At 39.4% G+C, this 13,790-nt stretch overlaps 1 protein-coding gene across 1 annotated transcript in view; it reads left to right on the top strand.

Moving 5' to 3' along the window:
- Positions 1 to 13,790, top strand: part of LOC141421647 (carbonic anhydrase 5B, mitochondrial-like) — a 44,536-nt gene that overhangs the window by 5,694 nt on the left and 25,052 nt on the right. Inside the window, 2 exon segments of the mRNA XM_074068509.1 lie at positions 4,777 to 4,970; positions 12,023 to 12,238. Coding sequence (XP_073924610.1) covers positions 4,829 to 4,970; positions 12,023 to 12,238 — 358 coding nt within the window. The 5' untranslated portion in view covers positions 4,777 to 4,828.

Below are 13,790 nucleotides of genomic sequence, written 5' to 3' on the forward strand. Positions count from 1 at the left end.
GGTTAAGATGATAAATATTATGTATTTTTTACCAAAGTTTTAAAGAAAGCAACAAAAGCCAGGTGCCCATGGTTCACACCTAGCTACTCAAGGCAGAGATCAGAAGGATCGAGGTTCAAAGCCAACCAGGGCAAATACTTTGAGAGACCCTATCTCGAAAATACCCAACACAAAAAAGGGCTGGCAGAGTGGCTCAAGTGGTAGAGTGCCTGCCTAGCAAGCATGAGGCCCAGAGTTCAAACCCAAATACCACACACACACAAAAGAAAAGCAACAAAAAAGAGAGAAGTACTTGTTTTGCCTTGTAGATTACAAACTTTGGAGGGTGGGAAAGGGCATGACCAGTGCACTGCTGTATATAAGATAACTTGTTCACTGTTGCTTCAATTCAGGAACAGAAGGCAATGCAAAGGAAGCACAGAGTTGAAGCAAGTTTTCTCCATCTCTCTTGGCAATTTTTGAAATTTTATTTTAGTGTCAAATCAGTTTTATTAAAGGGAATCTTGACTAGTAGCCATTGTTATTAGCTTGAAAAATGAAATTAAAGGTCATCTAAAACTGGTTTCTATTTTCTTAGTTTTTGCATTTATACCATGGATAGCATTTTGGCATTTATATAATACTTACTAGCTTTTCCAGAGAGCTTTCTCATAGCTTGCACTATTTGAAGTCACAGAGAGTCAACTTCTTGGGCAGTGTTTCTGAACTATTTTTCCTGCTCCTCTGGTTCTAGATTCTTGCATAAAAAAAAGGATATATGTTAAGCCTTAACCTTAAACACATCAGTTGATATAATCCTTTTATTCTGCTGAACTACAACTATATGCATTTTCATGCTAAACATTGACTTTCCATTTAAAATACAAAGTTCTTAATCTGAGATCCCATCCAAGATGAAGGTGGGGACAGTGCTGGGTGCCAGGCTCAATGACTCACACCTGTAATCCTAGCTACTTGGGAGGCAGAGATTGGGAAGATAGTGGTTCAAGAACAACACAGGTGTTCAACGTCTGAGTTTCAACCCTGGTTCTATCCAATAGAGATAGATATACCAAGAGAGATGAGAACTGTTTACACTAAGGGTTAGGTTGATACTGAGTATGTCTGCTTTAGTTACTGGACTTTTTGCTATTTTTTTTTAATTTTGAAAATTTGGTAGTTTTTATATTCTGTAAAAAAATTATCGTATAGATAATTTTTTATGTAGAAGAAAGTATGAGTTAGGAGAATATTTTCCTATAAAAATGTAGTCATGGGTAAATTGATATGATATCTGAGATTTGCTTTAAAATAACCTGGGAAGCCAGGCGTCAGTGGCTCGCACTTAGTTACTCTGGAGGCAGAGATCAGGAAGATCGAGGTTCAAAGCCAGCCGAGGTAAATAGTTCACGAGACCCTATCTTGAAAATATCCAACATAAAAACAGGGCTAGTGGAGTGGATCAAGTTGGTAGAGTGCCTGCCTAGCAAGTGTGAGACCTTGAGTTCAAACTCCAATACCAACAAAAATAAAAATAAAGTAACTTGAGAAGGGGAGGTATAAGGAAAACATGATTGTCCATGGATATAGATAATTGTTGAGAAGGAATATTGGGTACATAAGTGGTTTTAATATAGTATGCTCCTCTATACAGTCCTACCTCAATCTGCAGGTGCTCAAGTCCTTTATATAAAATGATGTAGTCACAGTGTGTGTATGTATTAAAATATCACATGGTACCCCAAAAATATGTACAGTTTTATGTTTTATGTATAAGTAAAAAAGCAACTTTAAATTTAAAATTATTCAAACTGCAAAGAAATGGTACATGTTTGGGATAGATGTAATTCTTTTCTAATATTTTTGATCCATGGTTGGTTGAATCCACAGATGCAAAAATTCTGGATGCCCTCAATTGTTCCTTGGAGCATAGTGATAGCAAGTAACTCTGTTCCTGTTTTCACTGGAGCTGGTTTGCCAGGTGTGATTTTTTTTTCTCCTTTCACTTGGAGGTAGCCTTCTTTCCTCTAGCTCAGAAGGAGCAGGATCAAGGGCAGCAGTACAGAGAAGAGCCAGTTCAAAACCAATTAATAGCAGGGACATGCTTGAAGAGAGCAGAGAATGAAATCACTTCCTGTTCAGGATAATTGGGGATCATGATGTGTGGGTTTTATGTTTCCTTGTTTTTTTTTTTTTGTTGTTGTTGTTTTTGTTTTTTGTGGGACCGGAATTTGAACTCAGGGCTTCACACTTCAAAAGCACTTGAGTGATTCTCCCAACCTCAGTCCCCCAATCTGAGCCACTGGCACTCAGCATTTTTTTCCTTTGACATTACTGGGGTTTGAACTTATGGTTTCCTAGGCAGGTGGTGCTCTACCGTTTGAGCCACATCTCTAGTCCTAATTTTTTTTTAATTTTACACTTTTCTTGGGAAGAAAAATTCAAGTTTGTAAGGGAAATATGTCTTTAGTATCCCCTGAGTTTCTCTTTTGTGCTGTTGCTCCCCAATCAAGGCCAAACTTCTGACAGCCCTGTTTTTGACAGGAGAAGGCAGAATCTGAGGAGTTAGTTACAAGCACTCTGCTGTGAACTGATTTGCTGTGTGTTTCTCTGGTTCACCTTTTAAAGAAAATATAAACATTACTAAGTTAAAATTTGCATAATATAAAATTAACTTTTTAAAGTGGCATTTAGAATCTTCACAGTGTCATGCAACCATCGCCTCTATCTAGTTTCAAAATGTTTTTATCACCTCAAAAAGAAACCTGTACCCACTAAGCAGTCACTTCCCACTTTCCCCTTCGCTTAGCCCCTCACAACCACCATCTACCTTCCTGTCTCTGCAGATTTGCAGATTTGCATTATTTCACATGCTTGTTTTTTTTTTCAAGACAATGCATTTTACTTTACAGTAAACAACAACCTTTCCAATTTGTCTCAGTTGTGATATGTAGATAGCTTTAGATTGCTTTTTGGTGGTTGCCCATGCTGAGCAAGATTTTTTAATCTTTAAAACCCTCAGGACTCAATAGATGTTTTATATTTCATATCAAAAGTTCAAGTAACTTCCATTTTGGCTAGATCCCCTTTGAGATAGATGGGTAAAGATGAAGCCGTTTTCTTTAAAAATGAATTTGTTCACCACAGTCTCTTCATGTGACAAAAGCAGTTGATGATAGCACGTTCTCTTATTCTTGTTTAATCAGTAGTGGTAGTGGTGGCAAAAACTAACACATGCCTTTTGGGTGTGGCTTCTTTCACTCTGACAAAGTGTTTTGGAGGTTCATCACTTTATAGTATGTACCAGGATTTCACTCTTTTTTATGACGTTGGTTATCTTAGAATCACAGCATCCAACACAGTGCCTAGAACATAGGAAACAACAATAAATACTGAAATGAAAATGCATACTAGAAGAATTCCCATTCTTGTGAGACTAGGTTAGGTTCATCGTTAGGTTCTTTTAGATCAGGAAGAACTTTTGGGGTACTTACGGACCTATAAATAGAGATCCGAGACCTTCTTCTTAAAGAACAGGTGTTTAAAAGTATACCAAAATATAAGCAAATATACAGGTTGGGTGTGTAGATCAGTAGTTGAGCGCTTGCCTAGCATATTTGAGGCCCTGAGATTTCAACCAAAAAGAGGGAGCTAGGCTAACCTGGTGAGCACGCAGTCAGGAGAAGCTTTAAGGAAGAGGCTACCTTAAAAGATGGGCAGGAATTAACTAAGCATGATAGATAGAGTGGTCCAGAGAAGGAAGACTGTCTGCACAGGATTGAGGGAGCAGTGGGAGCTAGAGAAACTGAAGTCCCCAAGGCTGGTGAGAGAAAGGAACGAAAATGGACACAAAGCCAAGAACTTACCAGAGCCAGGGCATGCAACCTCACAGCCCCATCACAGTCATCATTCCTCAGATGGTGTTCCAGACAGCCGTTTGATGCATCTCAAGTGATCACACTAAACACTTCAAAATCTACAGTGAAATAAATGTGGAATCAAGAAAGAAATGTTTTTGTTTTAAATTTCAGAACTTATTTCTTCACTTGATACAGGGATAGGAGTTTTCAGGAAAAGTGGATGAAGCAATATTGGAGCAGGGGTGGGAGGCTGGTAGGGGAGAAGTGTTCAAAGTTAAGAGTACCATAATTTGGAAGCTCCATAATGAAAGCATTACCTTTTGAGACTTTCACTGGGAACGTATGACAGGTAGAGAGAGAGTTCAAGAGTAACCTTGTCCACTTTCCCCATGTTCCAGGGCCATAGTATTACATCAAACACTGGCAAAAAGCCACAGATTATATTTAAGCTTAGATTTCAAAACTGCCCATGACTATTTTGGCAGGATGTATCTTGGCTTTTGTTTTTTAAAGCAATCCAGAAGAAGATGATTATTTTTATTCAGAATGCCTGGAGGGAGTTTTAATCACTGGATTCTTCCTACAAGTAAATATGCTGAATAATTAATTGGGATTTCTGAGAGTCATTTTTTAATTTTAAGAAACTGTACAATAAATAGTCTTTTTATTCATGTGGATGAAGAGAATCTTTTCTCTGGGCCTTTACTATTTGCAAGCCCTGAGGGAAAGGCCAAACACATGAGTCAGTCCTCTGAACCCTGCCTGCCACTGAGGGACCAATGAATTTGAAGAACAAGAGCCAGCAAACTGTTGACTTGTTTGCCCTCCCCCAACCTCAGGGTGTGAGCTACCAGTCTGAATGTTGTCCTACTTAGACATTTCTACATGATTTTCAATCTCTGTCACTGATAGTTTTCCCTCCTCTGCCCTCCTCCAGGTTTTTAGGTCCTGCAAGTTACCTGGCAACTGACTGAGATTTCAAGTTAGAGATGGTAGTGATGAATCAACTGAGGGTGATTCTTCAAGCGTCTCCATGCAAATTGCTGTGGAGAAGGTTCCAGGTTCCAAGGTCCATGCCAGTGAGGCCCTGCAGTCTCTATACCTGCACTTACAGAACTGGGAACCGAGCCTGTGAGTATTCCATTTCCCTAAAGAGAGCTAAAAGGCTTGTTGAGTTTCTGACACTCACGTGTGTTAAGCATGTGCAGATATGGTGTCCTTGACATTCCAGTATGGGATTATATGCCTAAGAACTGAGCATGACTGTTTCTCCATTGACCCATTAAAGTAAATGTGGAAAGTCCTTTCTTGATGAGTTTTAGCATGCTAAAATGCTGCCATATCGAAACTGGGCAAGAGATGTCCAGTTTCAAAGATTTTGAAGTCTGTTATCTTTATTGTTTTTATTGACAATTGTTGATCCACAGACTGTAAATTATTTCAGTGAATCTTATGTTCCTGGAAGCTGGATATTAATGTTTTCAAACAGTTCAATAGCTTTGTGTTCTGGACTATTCCATCCTGAGTTACAAATCCCAGAGTTAATTCTAGCTGACCACCCTGCAAATGTGGACGATCAAGTGAGGCATAAGTTGGTCTTCCTCAAAGCTCCCGTTCCTCCCAAATATAAGTTACAGTCCACATCACGATGTTGAAGGGATTATCCATCATGACATTGACATAGGAGGTGGGTCATTCTGTGCTGGGGGTTGGGGGTGGGGACTGTCCTGAGTACTTACAGGATTTTTGCAGCATCGCAGTCCTTTAACCACAAAATACCAGTAGCATCCTTCTCCCTCAGTTATAAGAACCAAAAATGGCTTCAGACACTACCCAACAAGCTCTAGGGAACAAAAGTGTCCCTTGGTGAGATGATGGGAGAGGATAATGTATGCATTTGTGGAAGAATGAACTTGAGTTTATGGAAGATGAAATGAGGAAGGAGGGAGGGGATAATGGGAATATAATGGAAGGTGTGAACTTGTTTAAAGCATACCATACACATGTATAGAATTACTACAGTGAATCCCCATATATTATTAATGTATAGTAACTCAAAATATAACAAAAAATAAATATAAAAAGAAAGATGAAGTGGCTAAATATATCATTAAAGAGAAATTTTTCATATTTTCCATTATTTAAAAGAATTTGACAGTTTTCAAATGTTGGCCTACATGAGATGTAAGTTTCTCCATTTTTTTTATGTTTACTCTGACCCCATACATACATAATAAAAAGGATGGGTAAGAACTGAATACTTATAAACTAGTAATGCTAATCTAGCTAAACCCAAGGTTTTGAAACTGCTCCATAAATATATTTGAATTGTAGATTTATTTTCCTTCCTTCAACATTGACTGTATTCTCATCAAAATAAACTGGCCAGAGTCATAATAAATTTCTGGTTGTTGGGTGTGGCTTCCTACAAGCATGCCTACATCCTTTCCCCACTGACTTACTCTGAACTCTGGTACTTTGTGGGCTGTGGCTTAAAACAGAAAAAATTAGTCATATTTATCTAGTTACTAAAAGTTTCCTTTTTTTTTTTTTAACAAAAAGTTGAAAGTCAAACATCTAAAATCCTGTATGCTGTGTGTTTAAGACAGTTTGCTGCTTTTGGGGCAACAAAACAGTAGTGGCCTGAGGAGGTGGGGCTTCATTTGACTAATTTCCCATGTTGTATGACACGTTCTTGTTTCTAAGTTGGAAGGAAAAGCAGGGCACAATTACCATTTTTTTTGGCTTTTGGCATGTTACACTGTCCTGGCCTGTTTTCACTCAGGAGAATATTATGGTCCTTGCTGCCCTCCCCCCCCCAAGAATATTTCTCCTTTGATATCCCATCCTTCCTTGCTTAGTTGTGAAGACAATGCTCATTGTTTCTGGCAGCCCAATAGCCAAACAGAAGGCCCAATGTACACTGGTGACTAAAAATGACCAGAGGTTGTTTAGAGTTAGAAATTCAGTGTTGGCAGGTACTTTTAGCATTATGATTACCATCATCATCATTCTTACTATTGTCATAGGTTCAGCACCTGCATCAGATGTTCTAGTCTGCCCATAATTTTAAGGTGAACTGAAGCAGAGTAAGGAATAAATGAAGTAGGAGGTTGTATCCAATTAAAAAAACAACATTTCAGGACAGCCTTGTGCTCTGTGCTTTTACCTTCACTCCCTGCCCTCCCGCCAAATAATCATTGGCTGTCAATTCAAATTGCTGTTTGCTGTTATCTCAAGAAGCACTCCATCACTATTGAGGATGTATAGCCTGATACCTATTAATTACTCTCAAAATAAAATCAATTTTACTTAGAGTGACACTCTAATTGCCTAACTGTTACATTAAAATTTTATCTATTATTGCTGAGGGCTGGGTGCCAGTGGCTCACACCTGTAATCCTAACTACTTGGGAGGCTAAGATAAAGAAGATCAAAGTTCGAGGCCAGCCTGGGCAAATAGTTCACAAGACCCCATCTCCAAAAGTAACCAGAGCAAAATGGACTGGAGATTTGGCTCAAGTGGTAGAGCACCTGCTTTGTAAGCACAAAGCCCTGAGTTTAAATACCAAACCCACCAAAAAAAAAAAAAAAAAAGGGGTTGAGGGTATGACTCAAGTGGTAGAGAGCCTGCCTAGCAAGTGCAAGGCACTGAGTTCAAACCCTAGTACTGAAAAAAAAATTTAGACATAAGATTTTAGACCATAGGAAAATGAATTTATTAATTTAGTTATTCTTAATAAAATATATAAAAATATACTCTAGAATGGAAATGGTACAGATTTGTTATTACTTCAATGAACCATGTAGGTAATTCCATATTTTCTAATAAACACATTTTTAAAATACCCAACACGAGGGCTGGTGGAGTGGTTCAAAGTGTAAGCCCTGAGTTCAACCCCAGTACTGCAAAAAAAAAAAAAAAATTTAAAAAGTACAAATTAGTAGATAAAATGAGTTTTACTAATATGTTTTACCCAAGATATCCAAAATATTAGCATTTTAACATGAAATCACTGTAAGAATTATAAATGACAGATAGAGTCCCTATCATTATTCATTTATAACACATCTCAATTTCAACTAGCAGCATGGGGTAAGTGCTGACCATATTGAAAAGCTCAGGAATGGAAAGTAATAAGAGGAAAAATTTGAAACATCCTAAATTTAATTACAAAGGACCTAAGGATAGAAGGGAAAAGAGATGGGGGAGGGGAGGTTAATTGTTTCTCCTTAGGGGCTATCTTCCTTTCCCAAAGCTTTTCCTGCTTCAGGTAATCCTGTTCCTTTCATCTATAGTTCATGTTAGGTTCCATGTAAATAATTAATGCCTCTTTCCTCACACTTTCATTTTAAAGTACTCTGGTCTGGGGGATCCAGCTGCTATCAAGCCTTGTCCCAGGACCGCTCCTTTCTTTCTGGCTAACACCCATAATGGCCCAATAAATCCTTCTATTTCAGTCTTAGTTTCATCAAATTTTGGGTTGACAAGACAGTGGATACTGAGGAGTAAGAGCAGATGAAGGGATGCTTAACTTAGGGTGGGATTGTCAGGGAACAGGCTTGAACCAACCATGAAAACCTGGTAGAATTTTAAAAATGGAAGAGAAACAGCAGATTTGATCATGTGAACTGAGAGGGTATTGGGGGTAAACCAACTTGTCTGGTAGAGAGTCGATGGGTGTGTGGTAAGGTTGGAGAGTCTGGTATTGACTCTTTGGTTTTCTCTATCAGTGAAATAAGAATTTAGTGTCTCCTCTGTGCCTGGTACCAAGTTTAGCCTAGGAGGCTATAGAAAAAGTATAGGACACAGCCCTCATGGACTTGGAGTTAACACAGACCCTTGGAGCAGATAAACACACATTACATGAGGAATGGTAGGGTGCTAAATGGTGTGAGAGTTAATGTAGTGTGAGTTCAGGAAAAAAAACAAAGATCAGAGTGGTAGAAGAAAATGTCCTCACAGAAATAAGACAGGAAGCACAGAGATTTCCATAAGTGGTAAGGAGAATGAAGGGCATTTAAGCACAAGCGAAAATAGAGCTAACTCTGTGTAGGTGGGCAGTTGTAAGAAGAGTAGCATGACAAGAAAAGCAGCCAAGGGAAGATGAGAGCCTGGGAAGGAAGAGCAGGGATGAGATGAGTAAAGTGAGGTGGGCCTGCATAGGAACACCTGGGCACTTGGACACAGAAGCTACAGCTTGATGTACAGTCTTTAGCACGGACACAACATGATGAAGCTGGTAATCGAGGAAACTGCAGAGTGACAAAACACGGGCATGGAGGGATGTGAGAGAGGAGGGAGGGCTATCAAGGCTTCCTATGAAGTCTGGGGTATATAGGCCTGACCTGGGCAAGGGAAGGAAGAGATAACCCTGAAAGATCCTTGGGAAAAAATAATGTGGTGATCACTGAGGCAACAGGAAATAAAGTAAAAAGGAGAATCAAAGTGTTTTAGTGTATTTGGGCTGCTATAACAAACTCCCTTAGACTGGGTAATTTATAAATAACAAAAATTCATTTCTCACAGCTCTGGAGGCTGAGACATCCCAGAATAAAGCACTAGAAGATTAGATATTTGGTGGGGGCTTGCTCTCTGTTTTAAAGATGCACCTTCTTGCTCTGTCTTCACATGGCAGAAAGAGCTAGAGAACTCCCTAGAGTCTCTTATAAGAGCACTAATCCTGTTCATGAAGGTTCCACCTTCATGACCTTCCCCATGGTACTCTTCCTCTTACTCATTTGATCCACAAGTATTGATTGAAAGCCATCTGGCTTGCAAAGGAGTAGAGGAGGCAGATAATTAAGCACATCCATGTAATTATAACTATACCTGGGTAATAAATGTTGTGGCGAAAAATCAGAGTGCTATGATTAAAACTAATAATATAGGGAATCATATTATAAAAGGACAGTCAGAAAACTTTGCTAATGACAGGGGTAATTAAGCCCAAGACCTAAAGGTAGGGAGCCAGCCCTGAGCTGAATGAGCAGAAATTTATTTCTGCGGAGAAGCAGGAATTAAGGGGCTAAGGCAGGAATAAGCTTTCCATGTTTCAAGGGCTGAAATAAGGGACAGTGTCAAGGTTTGAGAAATGGGTGGTTGCAAAGAACTGGATGTCTGTGTCCCCTTAAAATTCCTATGTTGAAATCCTTACCCCCAAGATGATGGTTTTACTAGGTGGGGCCTTTGGGAGGTGATTAGATAATGAGGACTCTGTCCTTATAGATGGGATTAGTGCCCTTATATAAAGATAGTAAAGAGCTCCTTGCCTTTTCCACCATATGAAGGAAGACACAGCTGGAAAACAGCTGTGTATGAAACAGGAAACAGTCCTCACCAGACACTGAATCTACCAATGCCTTGATCTTGGATGTCCCAGACTCCAGAACTGTGAAAAATATATTTCTCTTGTTTATAAGCTATGCAGTCTGTGATACTTTGTTATAGCAGCCCAAACAGACTAAGATAGTGCCAAAGCACTTATTTAAGTAAAAGTAAGACCGAGCATATTGTCAGCATGGAATCTAAAGGGGTTTTGTAACTCATCGGCTACGGATTCTTTGTGTGTGTGTGTGTGTGTGTGTGTGTGTGTGTGTGTGTGTGTGTGTGTGTGTTGGCAGTACTGGGGTTTGAACTCAGGGCCTCATGCTTGCTAGGCAGGTGTTCTACAGCCACGCCACCAGCCCAAGGGTGTTTATTAGCATCTCTGCCTTCTGTCCACTAGAGGCCAGTAGCACCCTCTCCAGTTTTGTCATCCCAAATAGGCTCCAGACATAGTCAAATGTCCATTAGGGGCTGCATTGCACCTGTTGAGGACCACTGGTCTGCACACTCAAGAGAGCTCAATGCTTTGCAAAAAACAAAATAAGCCAAAAAAAAGAAAAAAAAAACAACCCAAGGCTAAGATCTTGACTTCCAGCTTTGGGCAGCTACCAAAGGAAGTGAAATGTTTCCTCCATACAAGTAAACCAGAGGCAGGTTTCTGAATTTTATGTAAATAGGAGAATGACCCTGACATATGCAGGAGATTTGCCTGAGTAATAAAACAGCTACTTTTAGCCAAATCCTTACAGTCATTCTTTTTTGTGTGTTTTTGTTTGTTTGTTTGTTTGGGTGGCACTGGGTTTGATCTCAGGGCTTCATGAATGCCAGGGAGGCGCTCTAACAATTGAGCCACTCCACCAGCAACTTAGACTCATTCTTGATGGTGGGACAAATGCAGAGGGTCTTTGCTAATGACTTGTACCAATTTATGTTCCTCCTACTTTTCCTGTTGGTCTTGATTCTACCCATCTGTGGTACTTCTAAAAGAGAGAATTGGACAACCCTAAACTGGTACATGTGGGTTCTATTCATCACCCGTGCATGTCTCAACAGATCTGTGCTGATATTTGTCAGGGACTTGCAGAGAAGACCTGGGATACTTATCTCTGAAAATCATCAGCAATGTCGTTAGTGCCTGTGTGGAACAGAATGTGTGTACACTACAATAGACCATGTCTACATTCTTATGACAAACTTTGAGCTTAAGGGACTTTAACAATGCTGATATTGGTACCAAGGTTTGCATGGTGACTGCCTAGTCCTTGGAGATGATTACATAGAAATGAACTCAGCATACACACCGACGTGGGATGAGCATTTTACTGGAGCAGGCTACACAAGCCTTTATTTCTACTAGCCAGCTGTTTGAAAACCAATGATACTAGATTGAAACCTTTCTAAAACCTCTTCCCTTGTTTCCTTTGTTAAAAAAGAAGTCTGTTAGTGAAAATTAAATTTGTCTTTGTATTTAAAGCCAGTTTTGGTGGTCAGAGCTGAGGAAATGAGCACTGAAACAAAGAAACTCATTTGCGAAAGCTCTGTTATCCATGTATCTCTAATCTGCACATATTGCACAGCTACTGCTGTGGCAGGACTGGTGGCACTGGGTTTAGGTGACAGTAGTGGGCAGACTGAGACGTGTTGACTCTGCAAGATGACAGGATGATGATCCCTGCAAGGTGCTCCCCTGGTTTTTTCTCTGTCCTCTGCTTTAGGCAGTGGTTAGGACCTTAAGTGGCTAATCCCTAAAACCTTTAGTTGTCCTTGGCCTCTGGGTTCTCCCCAAGTGGGATTGCCTAGTGTGATGCTAGGTAGTGAGCAGCCTTGCTAATTGCTCTGAACTGCTCTTTCCTAGTGCCTCCATTGTGGGAGAACTTGGACCTTGTTCCTGCAGGTGATCGGCAGTCACCCATCAACATCCGGTGGAGGGACAGTGTTTATGATCCTGACTTAAAACCACTCACCGTCTCTTATGACCCGGCCACCTGCCTCCACATCTGGAATAATGGGTATTCTTTCCTTGTGGAATTTGAAGATTCTACAGATAAATCAAATAAGATCAGGTGTTCTGGTCTACAGTTTAAAGGAATAGTATCTTGTCATCATTAAACACATCAAACTCCCTCCATAGTAGTATTGGCTGCTTTGTTAGCAATGTCATGCAACTCATTGGTCTTGCTTTGGGAATCTATGAATAAAGTCCTTTCTAGTTTTGTTTTGACAGTACTGGGGTTTGAACTCAGAGCCTCACACTTGCTGGCAGGTGCTCTACCACTTGAGCCACTCTGCTAGACTTGTTTTGTGTTGGGTATTTTTGAGATAGGGTCACCAGAACTATTTGCCAGAAGCTGGCTTCAAACTGTAATCCTCCAGATCTTTGCCATCTGAGTAGCTAGGATTACAGGCATGAGCCACCGGCTCCTGGCTCCCTTCTAGTTTTAATGCACTTTTCTTCTACTGTTGTAGGTAATATTTTTATTACTAAATATATATAGATAGATTTTATATTTGGTATAGAAGAGAAGATGTGAAATTGAAGCTTTATCAGAAGTTTATTTTGTATGCATATATTAAATATACACTAATTTTCCTCTGCTGACTTTACATGCACTATTATATGAAATAGTAATACTATCAATCATATTTAACTCATCAGATTGCAATATATTTGAAATGGGGCAAAAAGTATATGTATGCACTAGGTTACAATTTTAACAACTAGTTAAGACTAGTTATATATTAGAGAAGTGGGAACTTACATTATGTTAGTTTTGTTAAACAATATTGCTTAGTTTAAAAGAAACACTTTGAAAGGGTTTTTTCATTCAAATATTATATTGCTTTTGAAAGTTCTCTGTTATTCAGCCTAGTTGGATATAAACTAATGTGAATGATTTCAAAGTCTACCTGAAAGTGTTGATGTTTGTGGAAGGCAGAATATAGTTTATTCTATGCCGGTTTCTTCTTTTTGCTTGTTTTTGTTTTGTTTTGCTGGGATTTGAACTCAAGGCTTCATGCTCGCTAAGCAGGCTTATTTTGTCTTTTTAAACCCTATTTTATTTTTATTTTGCAGTGCTGGGGATCAAACCAAGAACTTTGTGCATGCTAGACGAGTGCTCTGTTACTGAGCTGTATCTCCCCCACCTTCTTTTCCCACTGAATTTGATGGTATCAGATATTCACAATTAGTTTGAAATTGTTATTATTTGAAATAATGTATCTAAAGTAGTTATTTTCAATCAAAAACAATTTTGCTACCCTCTTCCCTGTGTCTCCATCCCTCCTCCCTGGACTGGAGACTCTTGATAATACCAGAGGCATTTTTGGTTGTTACAATTTATGGGGAAGGGTACAGCTAGCATCTAGTGGATGGAGACCAGGGATGGTGCTAAAGATCCTAGAATACATAGAACAACACCAGTGATAGTCTCAAATATCAATAGAGCTTAGGTCAAGAAATGATTTCAAGGAAATTTGTTTCTCTCATGAATATGAGAGAGTCCATGAAAGTGATAATGAATGAAGTAAAAAGTATAATTTAACAGCATAAGTAGGATGGGTGCCAGTGGCTCCCTAGTTACTTGGGAGACTAAGATTGGGAGGATTGTGGTTCAAGGCCAGTC

This window comes from Castor canadensis, chromosome 3 (genome assembly GCF_047511655.1).
Source record: "Castor canadensis chromosome 3, mCasCan1.hap1v2, whole genome shotgun sequence".
In the NCBI taxonomy this organism is placed as follows: domain Eukaryota; kingdom Metazoa; phylum Chordata; class Mammalia; order Rodentia; family Castoridae; genus Castor; species Castor canadensis.